The following is a 16,524-nucleotide window of genomic DNA, read 5'->3' as shown; positions in this document are numbered from 1 at the left end:
AATTATAGTGATGTTAAACTTTAATATTTATTCTTACAATAAACAAAAATGATCAGCAAAGTAATCTGTCTAGGAACAAAAAGCAAAAATATCTTCTCAATGATACTGAGATTTTAGAAAACATATAGTCTTAAGACCTGTTTCAAGCTAGAATGGGAAAGGAAAAAAAAAAAAAAGTGTGTTTGTATTTGATTTCAATAATTTAGGTAGCATATTGAATGTTATTATAGAAACCAAAGGTAGGTTCTCCCTCTACCACCCGAAATGCTGTAAGTTAAAGGTAAAGTGAAATATATGTCCAAACTTTTTAGCATTTTATTACTTTTAAAAGCAAAGTACTTGTCAGTTTTTCATAACAGCATATTACAGCTACAGCAACAGCAATGCATATTAGCTAGTGGTAGAGAGAAGGGGGAAGAATTTTCATAGACACTGAAGGAATAGTGCACAGAAAAAGAAAGGAAGGGTCAGGAAAAATTAAAGGGAAAGACAAATGGTTAATGTTTTTAAAAACCTTCATTAGAATTTTTAATGTTCTTTTTTCCTAATGTCAGAATTTGATTTTTATGGAACTCTGAACACAGTAAACCATATGAAAGGCTGGAACTACGTAAGGGTGCTTGGAGGTGTAATTATTTCCCTTAGTTTAGACCATTAGAATCACAAGATTATCTCTTTGCCTTTCTAGTTTTTACTGTACGGAGAAGAAAAAATAGTTTAAAAAAAAAAAAAAGAAAAAAGAGAGGATCTAGAATGGATATTGTGCCAGTTGGGACTCAGTACATTCAGTGTGGCCGAGGTCCTGATACCAACTCAGTCACATACATATTTAAATTCTAAGAATGATTGTTGGCATGGTTTTGGCCTGGGACAACTAGTACTCTCCCAGATTATTTCAGGTCACAGTTTGTGAATTAGTGTTTGTCAGTGATCATTCCAAATAACCAGTATGATTTCAGACATGGTCCTTTGGAACTTGAGTTTAGGTATAGATATAGCCAGACTGAGAGAATATACCTGAGAAGGAGTCCTAGTTATGTTAATTAGGTTAAATGTAGCTATGGATTGCTAAATGTCAGTCTTAATATGGAATGGTTGGAATGCATCAAAGTTGGTTTACTTTAATGCATGTGAGAGAACCTAGTTAAAGTTTTTCTAAGTAACAGTGAAAAAGTCAGACTTACTGTGGGATGGTAGATGTGAGAAGTATTTTTTAAAAATATGTATATGATTATTTCTTTTCTATTTTGGTTCCCTTAGACTTCTTTTTTTTTTTTTTTGAAATAATGACCTTAAATGTTGGCATCCAGGTTGCTGGTACAATCTTCTCGGCCAGTGTAGTATCACTTTCCATATGGAAAAAACTTGTGTTCCTGGTGGCTCTCTCTGATACAGAGGACGTTTTCCCTGCTTTTGTAAACCAAAATGTGCCGTTCAAAAGGAATCTCTTCAAAGAGATAAACAAAATTAAAACCTTTTCCTCCCCACCCCCACAGTCCTTGAAGCACAGGAACATATTCAAGACAGCATTTCATCCTTGTGTCCAGACAAAAACATATGATCAGTTTGAACGCCTCTCTTCCTCACCCCCTGCCAAGGTTGTAAAGTATTTTGGGATTTAATGAGAAAAGCGTCATCAGCTCTGGAAAAGCATTGAAGACAACAAAATAGGTGGATGTTTATTTTTCCTGGTAAACCCAGGTGGTTCATTTCCAAGGATACCCCATGAAGGATACCCCATCAAAGTTGTGACAGATGCACATAGAAACAATATTGAAACATGGTGTCCAAATCCACTAGCCAGAACCACTGGGAAGCTTTAGGTCTGCAAAAGCACAAAGATCCTCAGTGGCTGTAACTGCAAATGGAGATTTTGGTTTATTCACAAGTCTAGGATCCAGAAACATCTCTATTCCATGGAAAGTTATTTGCTGATCTGATACTTAGTATTTCAAATTTTTGAGCATTACTACTTTAGTGAGTCACGTTATTCCTTGTAGCATTCTCTTAATGAACTGCCAACTTCTGTAGTCAACTAATGTAGAGGTGAATTCAAGTCAGTTTTACGATAACTCTTTGAAAACTGGTGCAAAATACAATTTTCAAAATGATACCTACTCTGACAGCTGTTGACATGTTCCTAATTGTCCTCCTTTAGAATGCCTACTTGACAATTGCAGCAGCAAAATAACTTTTTTATTCCCACAGACAGAAAATTTTCCATTGTCTAATTTTCATTTGGGATGTGCCTGCCAAATTTTTGTATCATTCACTTCACCTATGCTACATCTGTTCTATTATAACTTGAACAAATGACCATTAAGAGGTTAGATAGACTGTGGAATAGAGCTTCTTTCCTGAGTGTTTCCCTCCCTTTTTGGGACCTTTTTCATGGCAATAAATTGCAGCATGGCAGTGAGTTGCACACAGTGCAGTAGGTACCAGTTAATCAGAGACAGACTGTTTTCTTGCAAACAAAGGGGCCTTCTGACATTCTGTGTGTTGGAAAACCAGACGTTTGTGACAAGAAGACCAAGTTGAAAATAATGTATTTTTAGTAACTGATATAGTGAGCCTGATTGCTCTATTGTCATTCACTTTGCGCAAATAATGATGAATTCTTTTTGTAAATACTTAAGTAAGTATGTGTACTGCAGTCATTAATAGCACAGGTGAATGATGTTTACCAGGGTCACAATATGACAAGCGATTGGATTGCAGCTAAGAAAAAGGTATCTGTATCTTCTGAATTGTTTGAATGGTAGGATAGGGTCAGGTATTATTTTAGCAAGGTAAATCCTAGCATTGCTTTATGGGACCAACAGTGCTATGCTGGTTTAGACCAGGAATCCTTGGTTATCCTAGTATCCTCTTGGATACTTGCCCAAAATACATGTGGAGGGAAGAAAAAAACCAAAGCAAATATATATGCACTGTTTTTCCTCTAATACTTTCTTGGCCAATGTGTATCAGCTGAAGGACTTCCTGAAGCTGATAAGGTTTGTCTGTTTAGTAACCTGTGATGGATGTCTCTTCCAAATACTTCTCAAATATCCCCTTGACCCCATGTAAATTTTTAGCATCCAAACCATTTTTTTTTGCAAAGTATTATGCATATCTACCATCTGTTGTGTGAAAAGCCACCTCCTTTTCTGTCTTTTGAATCTGGCTCCTACTAGCTTGATTTCATGGTGCCTAGCTCTTGTATTTTAAAAATTGATGAACAGTCACTTCCTTCTTGCCCTCTCTAGGCCACTCTGGAAATATGATGAGTTTGTCTTTTCCAAGTTGTCTCTTGTCCAGATTAATGAGTCATAGTCTACACATTTGTTACGTACGTGGAAGTTACCCCTTCCCTATTTTGGAATGGTGTAAACTGTTCACTTCTGTGTAGTGAACTCCTACATTCTCTGTGTACTGTTTATACTGGAGTTTTATATGCTTTCACTGGTGGGATGATGCATCTCTGTGTCATTATAGATAGAGGTATTTTCTGTTCATAGTATTCTGTTTCTGATACTGATGCTTCATATCTAAAATCTTTTTTGAAATGTTTGACATTTCTAGGAGGCAGGAAATTTGTGTATGTCCTAATGCATCATTTAGTACTTTCAAAGCACTACTTAGAGCTCCAAGGAGTACCTTAACAGTCAAGATAACAGCAACATTTGATGGGGCAGAACTAAGCATATTGAAAACCTCTCGAGATTCCTTGGAACTTGTACTGAGGCTAAAATAAATTCCTATTAAATAGAAATATATATGCAGCGGATAGAACTGTATGTAATCATAGAATCACAGAATAGTTGTGGTCGAATGGCACCTCTGGAGATTGTCTAGTCCAACTACCCTGCTCAAAAAAAGGTAGACTAGAGCAGGTTGCTCAGGGCCTTGTTTAGTCAGGCTGTGAATAACTCAAGGATGCAGACTTCCCCAGCCTGCCTGGACAACCCATTCCAATGTTCATTTAAAAATTTAAAAAAAAAAAAATTAAGAAGACAAACACACATTTAAATAGTTTCCTGTATTTCAATTTCTGCCTGTTGCCTCTTTTCACTGGATACTACAGGGAAGAGTCTGGCTCCAACCTTTTTGCACCCTGCCATTAAATATTGATGAACATTGATATGATTCTCTTCCTCCCCCTCTTCCCTCCTCCCCAGCCCTGGACTGAGCAATCCCAGCTCTTTCTGCCTCGTCTCATATGAGAGATGCTCCAAACCCTTAATAGTCTTTGTGATAATGAATTGTATTAGTAGCATTTTACTACCAGATAACGTGAAACCTGTTTTCTTACTCAACAGGACTACACCTGTTCTGTGTCTATGAAAGCTACCTTTTTTTTAATTTGGGCACCTATGAAAGCATTACACATTTTTCCACAGGCTTCAAGGAATGTGCAAGATTTTACACAGTACAGACTTACTATACCCATCTTTAGCTAAGAATTGATAAGAAGTTACTACTAGCATTGGACATGCTGGGACTCTGCTTGAAGAAGAAAAAGAAATAGCTGCTTAGTATTGTAACCAAATGTGTAATTTGTGAACATACTTTCTGACCAATGTGCCATCACAGCTGCTGTTAAATACTTACATTGTGGATTTTTGTAAATTACTAAGTAGTTGGAGTGTGATTAGTACTGCCCCATATCTTTTATAGTATGGAAAAACTATGACATAAATGCACATGCACATTCCAGCTGTACATGTTCAATGTTACTAAAAGAAGTGACCTTCACCAGTTGTCCTACCTTATGCTTTAATGTAGGTGAATATTTATTTCAATAACATTCTTCTTTGTCATTTTAATGTGTGATGTGGTATTTTGGGAATTTTTTTTAAATAATTCTGGCTCCCTTTCACTAACTATACAGTTCCATATAGATGCATTCTACTCTTGTCCTTCTTACACAATATCTAGCATCCTGCATCTGTTAAGTTACAGAGTTCTGATCTTTTTCTTGTACTAGTGACTGTTCTATGTTGTTTTCGAAAAATGAATTAGTGTTTCATGCTGGTGGCATTCCTGTCTCATTGTTTTATCCTTTATTCTATTCCTCTGCAGGAATATAAATAAGTGCATGATTTTCTTGATACTACTAAGAAACATCATACTAATCTTCAGTCAATTTACTAGTCTGTTAAAAAATAAATAAATAAAAAACCCTACAACAAAACCAAAGTAGAACTGTGTACATCTTAAACCAGAAAAATGTGAACATGCATAATGAAAAGTTTTTTTGATAGTGTGTTCTTTAAAGCTTTCTAACACTTATATTTCCAGGGTTACCTTGAAGAATTGGTACGACTCAGAGAAAACCAGCTATCTGAATCTGTCTCGCAGAATAAACTGCTGTTACAAAGAATTGAAGATATGGATCTAGCCCATAAAATGGAGAAGGAACAGCTGGAATATATCATTGTGGAACTGCAAGACCAGTTGTAAGTTAGTATAATGGAGAAACGTTGTTAGAGCAGTATTACTTAAATTATTTAACGTATTTAAGTATAATATGAAGAACTTCTGGTCATGTGGAAGTGAGTCAAACTTCTTAAAGAAATTGATGTATTTTAGCTGCTTCTTTTGACATGTCTTATATTCAGAAATGTCTCCCCTTAAAACTGCAGTAGTGTAAGACAGAATAATTCTGAGATTAATTTTTTTTAACCTGAAATAGCTTACAGTAAACTTAAATTGCTTAAATTTTTAACAAATTTTTATAAAATGTTCTTTATATTTTATTACTTCCAGCTTTAAGGCTACCCTTTAAAAAAATATTGGAAGCAGCTTCCTTTTGAATACTGTTTTTAAAATGTTAGGCAGGAAAGGATAAAGAAATATTTATTTTCTTTGTATAGATTCCATTTTATTTGCTTGTGGCTCAGACACAGTAGAATTTCATCTGGTAGTCCTAAAAATCTTCAAACTGATGAAACAGTTTGCTACTCACCTTTTCTCCAATGCAAGGTAAAATGCTAAAACAACAGGAGAAGGCTTAATTTTTTAACAGCATGTATGACTCCTAATGTGGTAAATATAGTTTATCTACCCAGCCCTGTCTGTTGAGTAGGGAGGTACTGTCCTTTTGCAGAGACACTCCCTGGTAATGTTTAAAGACCCAGATAGATGGAAGACTCTCTGTGTGGTGATAAATTGCCACAAGACTGCTATAGTATGCATCTGCGGTAATTGTATGTTCTGATCTGTTCATAACAGATACAAGATAAATTATTTTACCTTATATCTGGAGTAATTTGTTTGTGTCTGAGCCCTGAAGTAAAGTGGAAGTAATCTGTGGCCTTTGAAACAATACAGGATGAAGAGAATATAAAGATGGCTTTGGGGTACTTTGGTTCCCTCTGCCTAATGTCTGACAGAGTCACCACCCAGAAGGGTCTTTTCTATGCAGTAAAAAGTACTTCTAGCTTGTAAACAAAGTCATTTTGGTTTGTATTGTCTTTTTTTTTTTTTTCCTTTCCTCTCTCACTGTCTTGTGGTAGGTAATTTTATTGCCAGTGCTTGAAATGGATTTTATGAAAATCCTCAGGAATACAGCATTTGCGTTTTATTTATGCCAATTTCAGAGTTGAGGGGAAAAAAAAGATGTTTTTCTGAGTCTTTTCTTTTTTTTCTTTTTCTGATTGCCTGTCAGCTTTTGAGATACCTGTTCTTGAGTTCTTTTTCTGAACTTGCTGATATAGCTAATGATTCATGTTATAATTCTTTGGCCTCCCTGATTATTTGGGGGAGGTGCGGGGAAGGTGTAAGCTCATTTAAACCCACTCTGATACTTGGAAATTTTGAATGTTCAGACCTGCTGTTAATTTTTAGCTGAGCTATATGCAGTCAAACTAGTCTAAAGATCTCAGTCTTTGGCATTTGATTTTTGTTTGCTGGCTTTCTTACGTAAAGGCTCAAATTGTGGAGCAGTTTCTGTTGTATCTTGACAGTGTGTTCTTGTATAGCTGTTTGTGAGACACTGCAGTCAGGAACCTGGACTACACTAGATATTTGGAGAGAGAGAGGTATAATTTTGCATTGTTATTTCTGTGAGTTTAGCATGACTGTCAGATGAACTCTTCTTAAAGTGTGTTAGGAACTCATAGTTCCTTATGGGGGTGAAGGAAGGGAAGAACTATTCTTAGCAGGTTTCTGGTGGTCAACGCCAGTCATAATTAACATCTTGTAATCATTCTCCCTCCTCTCTCCTCCCCTCCTCTCTCCTTTTTCTCTTTTCTTTTTTTTCCCATTCTTATGTTTTTTATTCTAACCTGGCAGCAGAATATGCTGTATCATTAATGTGTCTGCAATGAGGCATGAGTTTTGGCCAATTGCTTTTTATGGTCCAGCTGTTTTAGAATGGTGTTCACGTAATCCCAAATCTTAGTGTTTTGCTCCCCTACCATTTGTAGCATTTTGAAGTAGTGAATGTACGCTATAATCTTTTTGAATTCTTTATCAGCAGGTAAGAGCAAGTTTGGGATTGTAATTCTGCCTGAGACATACTATATTACTGTTTGTAAAACACTTTGAGATCCGATTTAGGATCATTTGCTGTGTAATGGAAACTATTATAAATAAACATTCTATATTTTCTTTTTAATGATGCTTTTCTATTCCACTGGCTGTTGTTGTTAAGGTAGCAAGTTCTACCACTGCATATTTCAGTTGGGTATTTGTTGATGTTTCCAAAATGGTATTTCACAGGCATGCAAGTCAAAATGTTTTACATATATTCTCAATGGATCTGGGCAGAATCCAAGTTTATGTCTGGTCTGCCTTCCCTACTCGCCCCCCCTCTCCCCCTCCCCCCCCCCCAAAAAAGGAGGGGCATGGGGAATAGAGATCTGACTTTCATGACAGTATACATTGTTATTGTTGCTGACTTCGAAACCAGGTAACACTAGTGATCAACAAGGCCTTCAGGTTATAAATTAGTTTACCTACAGATAAACTTTTCCATGTTCACACTTAATAAGGCAGTTTGCTGTAAAGCATGAAATAAATATGGAGATAGGAGATTGGAGAAACCTGGAAGTAATTTTTATTTTACAGCTGCTATGCAAAACAATGTTCTACAATTTTCAGTTTTCTTAACTTTGTCTCACACACTTGAGTATCCAAACTGCAATGAACGACACAGTTTTCAATTTAGTTAAAAGCCATTTCATGGATCTCATGAATCCAATATCTGGAAAATAGTGAAGCTGAAAATGTATCAAATTAGTTCTTCACAAAGGAATAACATTTTTTTTGTGTCTCTCAACTTAATTGGATTTCTTCGTAATATGCTTATCCATCTGGGGACTGGATGTCTCATGTTGTTGGCAGGTATCTGATGGCAAATCAAGTTAAGTGAAACTGCAGTAGACCACCTGATCATCAGTCAGACACATTTAAACTAATGCACAGCTGATCAAGAAGAAGGATCAGACTAGATATTAGGAAACATTTCTGTACCAAGAGGGTGGTCAAACACTTGAACAGGCTTTCTAGAGAGGTGATCAATGCCCCATACCTGTCAGTGTTTAAGAGGCATTTGGACAATGCCCTTAATAATACGCTATAACTTTTGATCAGCCCTGAAGTGATCAGGCAGTTGGACTAGATCATCGTTTTAAGTCTCTTCCAACTGGAACTATTCTGTTCTATTCTAAGAACAGCTTGCTCTTCTACCACCCTTTTAGCATCTCCAGATGAAGTGATTGCCTAGTGATATGTGTCAATTGTAATAATGATGAGGCGTATTCTGACTTTCATTTGCGTTCTTCAGAAGTGTTTGCCATCACTGGGACATGTTTTTGCCTGGGACTTGTTGTGGTTGAACACTAGAGAACAGTACTTTTGGCTCCACTCTTCTATAGAAATAGTGTATTTTTATAGTGAGGGTGGAGCAGTTCTTAAGGCCTTAAAGTGCTTAAAAATAACAGCTCACAGGAGGACAGCCAAGAGAAGCCTGTGATCCATGGCATGTATAACTGAAGAAAACAGTTTGAATTCCGTAACATTCAAAATGTGATGGGAGAGGGATCCCAGATCATCAAGGAACTGTATCCTGGAGTATTCAGAATTCACAGAGGCAGCTATTTCTTCCTCCTCTAAGATCCTGCAAAGAAGTGTTGAATGTCTCTTGGAGCAGAGAGACATTTGATTGTGTACCCCATCAGTACAAAAATTCTGAGCACACCCCTCTAAGATAGGTATATTTATTTATTTATAAATTATATACATGTACTACTGTACTAATATATGATGTACATTATAAAACATACACAAAATAGAAATGAAAAAGGATGAGATAAAGATGAAATAAACACTTTTTTTTTTTTCATTTATTAACAGTACAAAAAGTATTTTCTTCCTGTACCCCAAAGTTTGTCTTGCACACCACACTTTGGAGACCACTGCCTTGAAGGACTAGTTACCCAGTCAAAGAAGTGACTGGGCAAAATTGGAACTTTTTGCCCACAACATCATTGCATTAAAACTCTTTATCTCGGCTTAAACACAATTTTTTCCCTCTTAGGGTGATTCTTAGTCTTTCTTTTGGCTTACACACTGTGTGTGTCTAAGGCAAACTCTGCTGATCTTTGAAGTTCAGATTCTGCATCTGAAATTGATATTTATATATGTTAAATATTGATGTATGATTACAAGAGAGATTCCATCAATTTCCTGAATAGTGGCTCATCTCCTGCATAGTGACTCACTGATGTTATAAAAGCTAATCACTTTAACAAAAAAATATTTTTAAGTAAAGTGATAAGGAATAAGGAAAGCATTGTATACAAAGGCAAAAAAACCCTCAACTTAAAATGCTTTAAATTTTTTTTCTTCTGCTGTGATTTTTGTTGAAATGACAATACTGATTTGCATAATGTTTCCCCACATGGGTTTCCTCCTAAGGTATTTTTCAGGTTTTCAGGCTGGTGTGCCTTGTGTAAGATGATACAGCCCCTTTGTCTCAACTGGTGCAATATTTTAAATTTTTTTTTTTTTAATTTATCACATGTATTGAAAATGTATTTCTTGGATTCAGTGGCTATGCTATATTTTATACTGCTCTGGTTTTTATCTCCCTCTGCTGTTACTTCCTATATCCCTGTCTTGTTCTGACGTTTTGTGGAGGGCCATGTGGAGGGAAGGAAAGTCAAGAAAACTCTTCAGTGTTTGGAATTCTGTCTTTGGTTATGGCACAGATAAGACTCAAGTTAAATTGTAGGGACACTCACATCTTACATTGTATTAAGCTTGTCTGTATAATTAAGAATATTTTGTATATTTTAGCAAGTGTTAAAGCTAGATTTGTTTAATTTGTCTGGCTGTTACTTCAGAATTGGTCAGTCTTTTCAAGGCCCAAACAGTGCTTGTACTCTATTCTTAATATTTTAATATAGTTGTCTGATAGATCCAGGAATACTGCAGTTCCTATCTGGATAATACAAATGTTTTTTTAAAGACAAGAGATGACAGTTTAGTTGCAACCCTCAGAGACCTGTTTGTTTCAGTGATGCTCTTTAATTACCGTAAATGTTCTGTGTATGTTTCCACTCCTGAGTTGTACATAGCCTGTAACTTGTGCTTCACTCTTTTCTAGGCACTGACTGTTGGAGTACTCTGTCCACATACCTATTTTTCCCTGTGTTATCATGGCACTGAGCTCAGGCTAATGCATCCTGCCTTTCAGAGAAGTCCATCAGCTCATTCTTGGCAGCACCTGAACATAGCCACAATAGTTCTGTGAGAGCAGCATGCCAGAGTAAATTCATACATGTTTAAGTTCAGGCAAAATAAGCTTCTCTGTTTCAAATACACCATGTCCTGTCAGATCTATTATGGAGTATTTAAAGGAAGCTTTACTGTATTCTTTATAGCAAAGATGATTCCTTTCCAAAGATTGATGATGCCCCTTTGATTGAAAAAACTTCCTTAGGAAAATAGTATCTGTGCTTTTCCTTGCTTTGTCAAGATTCTGTTTGTAAATGCTCTAGAGCCTTCAGAGCACTGCCACAAATACTTCGTCCAAGAGCAGGCAAGGGAGGGTCACAGGTGAAGTCACAAAGCTGTAGAGGATGTAGGTTATAACTGTGCTGTCAGGGACAAAGCAGAGAAAAGCTTGTCCAAGGAAACATAAGCAGAAGGGTCTGAGCAAAGGCTTTGAAATTTTGAAATTTAGCCTGTGTTTTGTGTCTCCTTGTGAGTAAAACTTTAAATGTGGGTTGCCTGGCTTTGAAATCCTTGCTCAAAAACTAAATCATCTGGAGAAAAAGGAAAGCTGGATCAATTTTTTAGCACTCTTACCTTCATCTTCAGATAGTCCTCTTGTAAGACTTTTTTTTTTTTTTTTTTTTAAAGAAACAGAATTCCTCAGCTGTGTAAGTACAGTAAATCCAATTTGTTGTAGCTGCTTTATTTTCTCACTGAAAGGAAGTGGGAGATTAAAATTTAATCTTTGATCTTCTTGGCGAATTTCTTTCCTAGAATGTCAAAACTGAGAATGCTAATCCTTCTTTCCTTTTAAAGCTTTCATGGATCCTTGCTATCAAACCATAATTCACATTAGCCACACTTTTATTTGTAATGCTTCCTGTATGTCCTCTGTCTCCCTCAAGTTTGCAGCAGCAGTTTTAAATCCTTAGAATTCCAATCTGGTCTGTTTTCAGCTCCTTTTCTCAACTTGTCTGTACTTTTTTTTTTAAATGGTGTAGAAAAAATATTGCCTATTTTGGCAGATGTTAAAACTGTTTTGTTTAGGCAGTGATTTGGATTTTGGTTTTGTGGAATTCTTTTGAAGTTTGCTGCAATATGATACTTACGTTATACAAAGGAGTGGATAGACAGCAGCGGGAAGCCAAAAGTTTCTGGATTGATAGCAGTCTGAAGGAAAGGATTTACTCTGCAAGATGCAGTAGGTAGGGAGGGATTTATTTATAAACCCTCATTATTTTAGTATCTCATTCTGAACTTTTTTAAAAGGTGGTTTAAAAGGTTTATATTAAAATAAACCTGAAATTTTAAAAAAGTTAAAAGCTCTTAAAGTTATTGGTGTCTTCAAGGACAAGATGTGTTGGTATATGTACAGCAAAATGCTGGCTGACTCCAGAGTGAAAAATACTCATTTTTGTAAGGAGCAGCTGATTTCTTGAGCAATAAGCTTTTATTAGCTGCCTTTCTGTTTGGATAGCAAGTGGTTGAGATTTAGATTGGTGATTTTTCTGTTTGTCATTGAGATATTCTTATGCAACCACTCAACATAATAAAATTTACAGTATTTTGTTACCCAAATTATAACTCAAATTAGATTTGGCAAAATTTTTTATTTGCCACCTGTTTTCCCTTCCTGTTTTTCCATTTCTGCTGTTCTTTTCCCTGTGTGTGTGGTTTTTTGTTTGTTCCCCCCCCCGCCTCAGATCAGATTTTTGTCCTGCATTTTTTTCATTCTGCAATTGTCTTAGACTTTGAAGCTCAATCTTACTGTTTGGATAGTTTGGTAGTTGTATTAATTTGCATTCAGCTACCAGGAAGAACTTACATGACTCACATCTTGCTGCCGCTTTTTTTTTTTTTCCTTTTGCCACCCCCCCCCTTTTTTTTTTTTTTTTTTTTAAACCAATATGGTCTTCTAGCTTTCCAAGTAAGTCAACATTGCCATATTTGCTCTTTTGTAATTAGAAGAATGGCATTCTGAAGGAGCTTATGCTGGTTTTGGCAAATACTTTTCTATGCAAAAGCTCCGTCTTACAGTTATAATGTTGGATATCTCTGCTGAAACTCTTGCTGGCTTAATATGTGAGTGGAAGTTTAAAAGAGTGGTTGTTCTGTCAACCCAAAGTTTACCCAACCAGTTTGTGGTTGATACTGCTCTTTTTACTGAACCCAAGGGAAGAAGCATGTTAAAATGGCAAAAAATTACTGAGAAGACCACTGTTTCTGGTGAAGTTTTCCTGATCCATTCTGAAGGAAGATCTTGATTTTCTCCCCCCACCCCCATAAAAATGTTCTTTTAAAAGTTCAGCTATACACAGATAATTTGTATTTACAGACTGACATGGAAAAAAAAATATCCTTGAATGACAAGCTCAGTTTGAGAGGATGTTTACTAATGGCAAATTTGATAATCTGTCAAAAAAAGCTGTTTGCTAAGAGTCCTCCATTTTCCAGCAGAAAGGACCTGATAGTTGAAGAATTGAATTAAAAGCTGCTCTTTACTTCTTAATAGTTTGGTTGCTAGCAAAGTTCAGTATTTTTCTTGTTTTCAGTCAAGACCCACTCTCTGGGGAAACTGGCTTCATTGTGCCTGCTATCTTCCTCCAAAGGAATCAGGCCTGGTTATTTGTCCAAGGACATGAAGAGTGTCAGTTGTGCACTGCAGTAGTATTTTAATGAGTACACGCAAAGTTAACATACTATAGTGTGGTTTGATCCATTCTGGATGTCGGTATTCTGAAATAAAATCTCCACCGTAATTAGACTAGAACTCAAGAGTCAAGCTGCTGGTACTTCTGCCAATATAAGCTTATCAAAGTTACTCCAAAGATCAAGGAAATCAAAGGCTGTATAAAATTGATCACAGTAATTTTACTACTGGAGGATATATTTCAAAATTTCTAGGAGGTAATTAAGGAGGACTAAAAGGATTGCTGAAGAAGCTTCAAGGGTATCTGTTCTGTGGCACAACTAGTACCGTTGCTGTGACACACAAAGATCTGTTGGCCACTCAGAAAGAGTAAGAAAATGTGGTGCAGTAGGACATGCCTGCTTTTTTTCACTACAGCGGCTGCAATTAGAAAGTCTGCTGGGATCTAACTGCTCTGGCATCTAATTTGGGGAATACTGTATCTGTGCACAGGGCACAAGTCTGAGAGAGGTGATATATTGCAGCATCAAAATCTACTGGTAAGTAACTCATTTTCATACCTGCTGATCTAATTTCTCAAAGTCCAATGACATACCAGTCCAGACAGCTCACTGTCTTGCTACAGTACTGACAATCTGAGAGTTCCCTTTTATTTTAGAGTTGCTCTTACAGATTTTAGTTATATTCATGTATGCTATTAATTTGAGTTTGCATTCCATATTTCCTGTCCTAAATAAAGGTTTTTAAAGCTTGTTCTTTCTTATTCAAATGTTTTTATTTTTTTAAGCTTTTATTTTCACTTTTACTTTTCACTACTCAGGTAGTTCTTGAACTGGAGCACTCATCTGATATAATTCCCTTTCTTAGGGAATTAGTCTGTTTGGTTTATTTCCTGTCTTCATCTGCTGGTAGGAGGGCAAATTGCCAACTGGACTGGCATTTTCTGGATTTGGAGAAATTAAACTTGCAGGTAAGAAATTACTGGTTTTTCATAGGTATAATTGGAAACAGAACTGACTTTTTGTTTATTAAACAAAAAAATCTGTGTAAATGGGTCTTTCAGAATAGGCTTCCAATGGCATGAATCTGGATTTGATCTCAGGGAAATTGGAAATCCAGTCTAGCTGAAATAAGACCAGAAATTTTATGTGGTTACCAAGATAAGGGTTTTCTGTATTAGCTTGGGCTAAACTTGAGATTAATTTTTATTATTTATTTTTAAATTCCCAGAGGTAATATAGTACAGTATAGTAAGTGACCAAAGATAATCACCTTTTTATATCATTTGTGTTTTGCATGGAGGAACCCCACGTACATGTCGTCTTTTGTCCCCATCCTCCACTATGAATGGGTGAATCAAGTCAGGTCACACTTTCAAGATGCAGAAGTCTTAGATGTGTTAATTCAAAGGAGTAATTTCTTATCCTTTTGAGAGGTAGCTGAGCTGCCAAAAGTGATGGTAGTGCAAACAGAACTGTTTGTGAAGTTACCTTATGCATTAATTTTTTAAAAAAAAAAGCTGCTTCAAAAAAAATTAAAAATTAAAAAATTGACCATTTGGATGATCAATTTTCAGAGTGGCTCGTATGTGATTGTACCAGAACAACTGAAAGGGCAGCATACTGTGGAGCAGCGATGGAAATGAGCAGTAATTTGTCAATTGCATTTTATTATTAAATGTGTACCATACAAAATGATATTCTGCTTGTGTTTAATAAATAATCTCAAAATAATAAATCATGAAATAAACATCTCAAAATAATAAAAGTTGAGGAAATCAGCAAGTAAATATTCTGAAGAGTGCCTGACAAAGACAGGGCCAGTGAATACTAGTGGAGTATGATGTTTATTAGAAGACTTCACTAATCTCAGTTTTCCCTACTTCTTAAATACACAATTAAAGGACTGAAAGTCAAACGCACGCAGAGACGTTTCTGTGAATAGCTGTATAAACCTGATGTTAATACTCTGGCTGTTGTTGTTATTCTTGAATAAAAGTAAGTAAATTTACAGGCCTGGAGGGAGCATATGTATGTGCACTTCAAGCAGACACTTATTTCTAACTTGGGAGTATGTTAGTGTTGATTAGTTAATGAATCATCAGTATTCTTTTGTAATAGGCAGGAATTTATTAGCAGGATGTTTTTACTGAATACTTTTGTTTGTTTTCTAAGGGAGCTTAATTTAAACAGCGGTTCCTGATGTAGAGAACAAAAAATATAAAAGTAAGCCAAATATTTGTTAGTTTTTAATGATGTATTCTAGCATTAAGATGATGTTCTCCTCTATTCTGCTGCTTGTTTTTCCTAATAAATTATTAGTTGCAGTAGTATTTTGAATTTGTATGGAGTTTTTCTTTTTTTTTTGTAGCCATTAAAAAAAGAAAAAAAAACCACCACAATTTAAATCTCATAACTTAAACAGGGTATCCTGGGCTTACATGGTGAGACTGTGTATATTATATTTCTCTTATATACATGTGTTATGGAAAAATCTATGTCATGAAGTAATACAAAGGGTATTTGACATTTTAAAAGCTATTTTTTTGAAAATACGTTCTGTCCCCACTGTCACCAATGCCTCTCTCATGTAATAAATCCCAACAAGCATTTTGCAGGGTTTGCTTTACCACTTTTCAGTATGAAAATAGCAATTCAGCAATTACTTCCAAAGGAATTAGAAATATTCTCTCTCTGCCTGCCATCTCTTCGCTATTTCTTGATTTTTTTGTAATGTTTTTAAGAACTTTAAACATGGTATGAATGTATCTTATAAAAATACTTGTTGGGGTGAGGACTGCTCAGAGCACGAAAAATAATTGTTTTCTTTCTGCATATTACAAAAGAGAGCTTCTGCTACTTTTTGCCAATGTGATTATAAAGAGATGGAAATGATTGTAGGTAGAGAAGATACCAGTTAGTGGATGGGGGGGAAAAGTTCACAGGCTTTCAGACAACCAAGAATTTTTTTCATGCCTAGATTAGGTGATGTACCATAAATTAGTTTAACCCCCCTTGCTCTCATAATAAATTCTTAAATATTCTCCATACTCTACACAAAACTTTCTGCACTCTGCAGTTTCACTGTGTTAGTCCAGGATACCCTATTAAGCCATAACTCACATGCTGCCTGCCTTTCATTCAGAAAATAATCATACAATCTCT

At 35.8% G+C, this 16,524-nt stretch overlaps 1 protein-coding gene across 1 annotated transcript in view; it reads left to right on the top strand.

The window, feature by feature from the left end:
* RUNDC3B (RUN domain containing 3B) overlaps nucleotides 1–16,524 on the top strand; it is a 54,567-nt gene that overhangs the window by 28,740 nt on the left and 9,303 nt on the right. Inside the window, exon 8 of the mRNA XM_069775692.1 lies at nucleotides 5,287–5,444. Within this exon, the coding sequence (XP_069631793.1) occupies nucleotides 5,287–5,444 (158 nt within the window). The remainder of the gene's footprint in view (nucleotides 1–5,286; nucleotides 5,445–16,524) is intronic.

Source organism: Haliaeetus albicilla, chromosome 2 (assembly GCF_947461875.1).
Source record: "Haliaeetus albicilla chromosome 2, bHalAlb1.1, whole genome shotgun sequence".
In the NCBI taxonomy this organism is placed as follows: domain Eukaryota; kingdom Metazoa; phylum Chordata; class Aves; order Accipitriformes; family Accipitridae; genus Haliaeetus; species Haliaeetus albicilla.
Note: the sequence above shows the minus strand (reverse complement) of the source record. Positions and strands in the feature narration are given on the sequence as shown.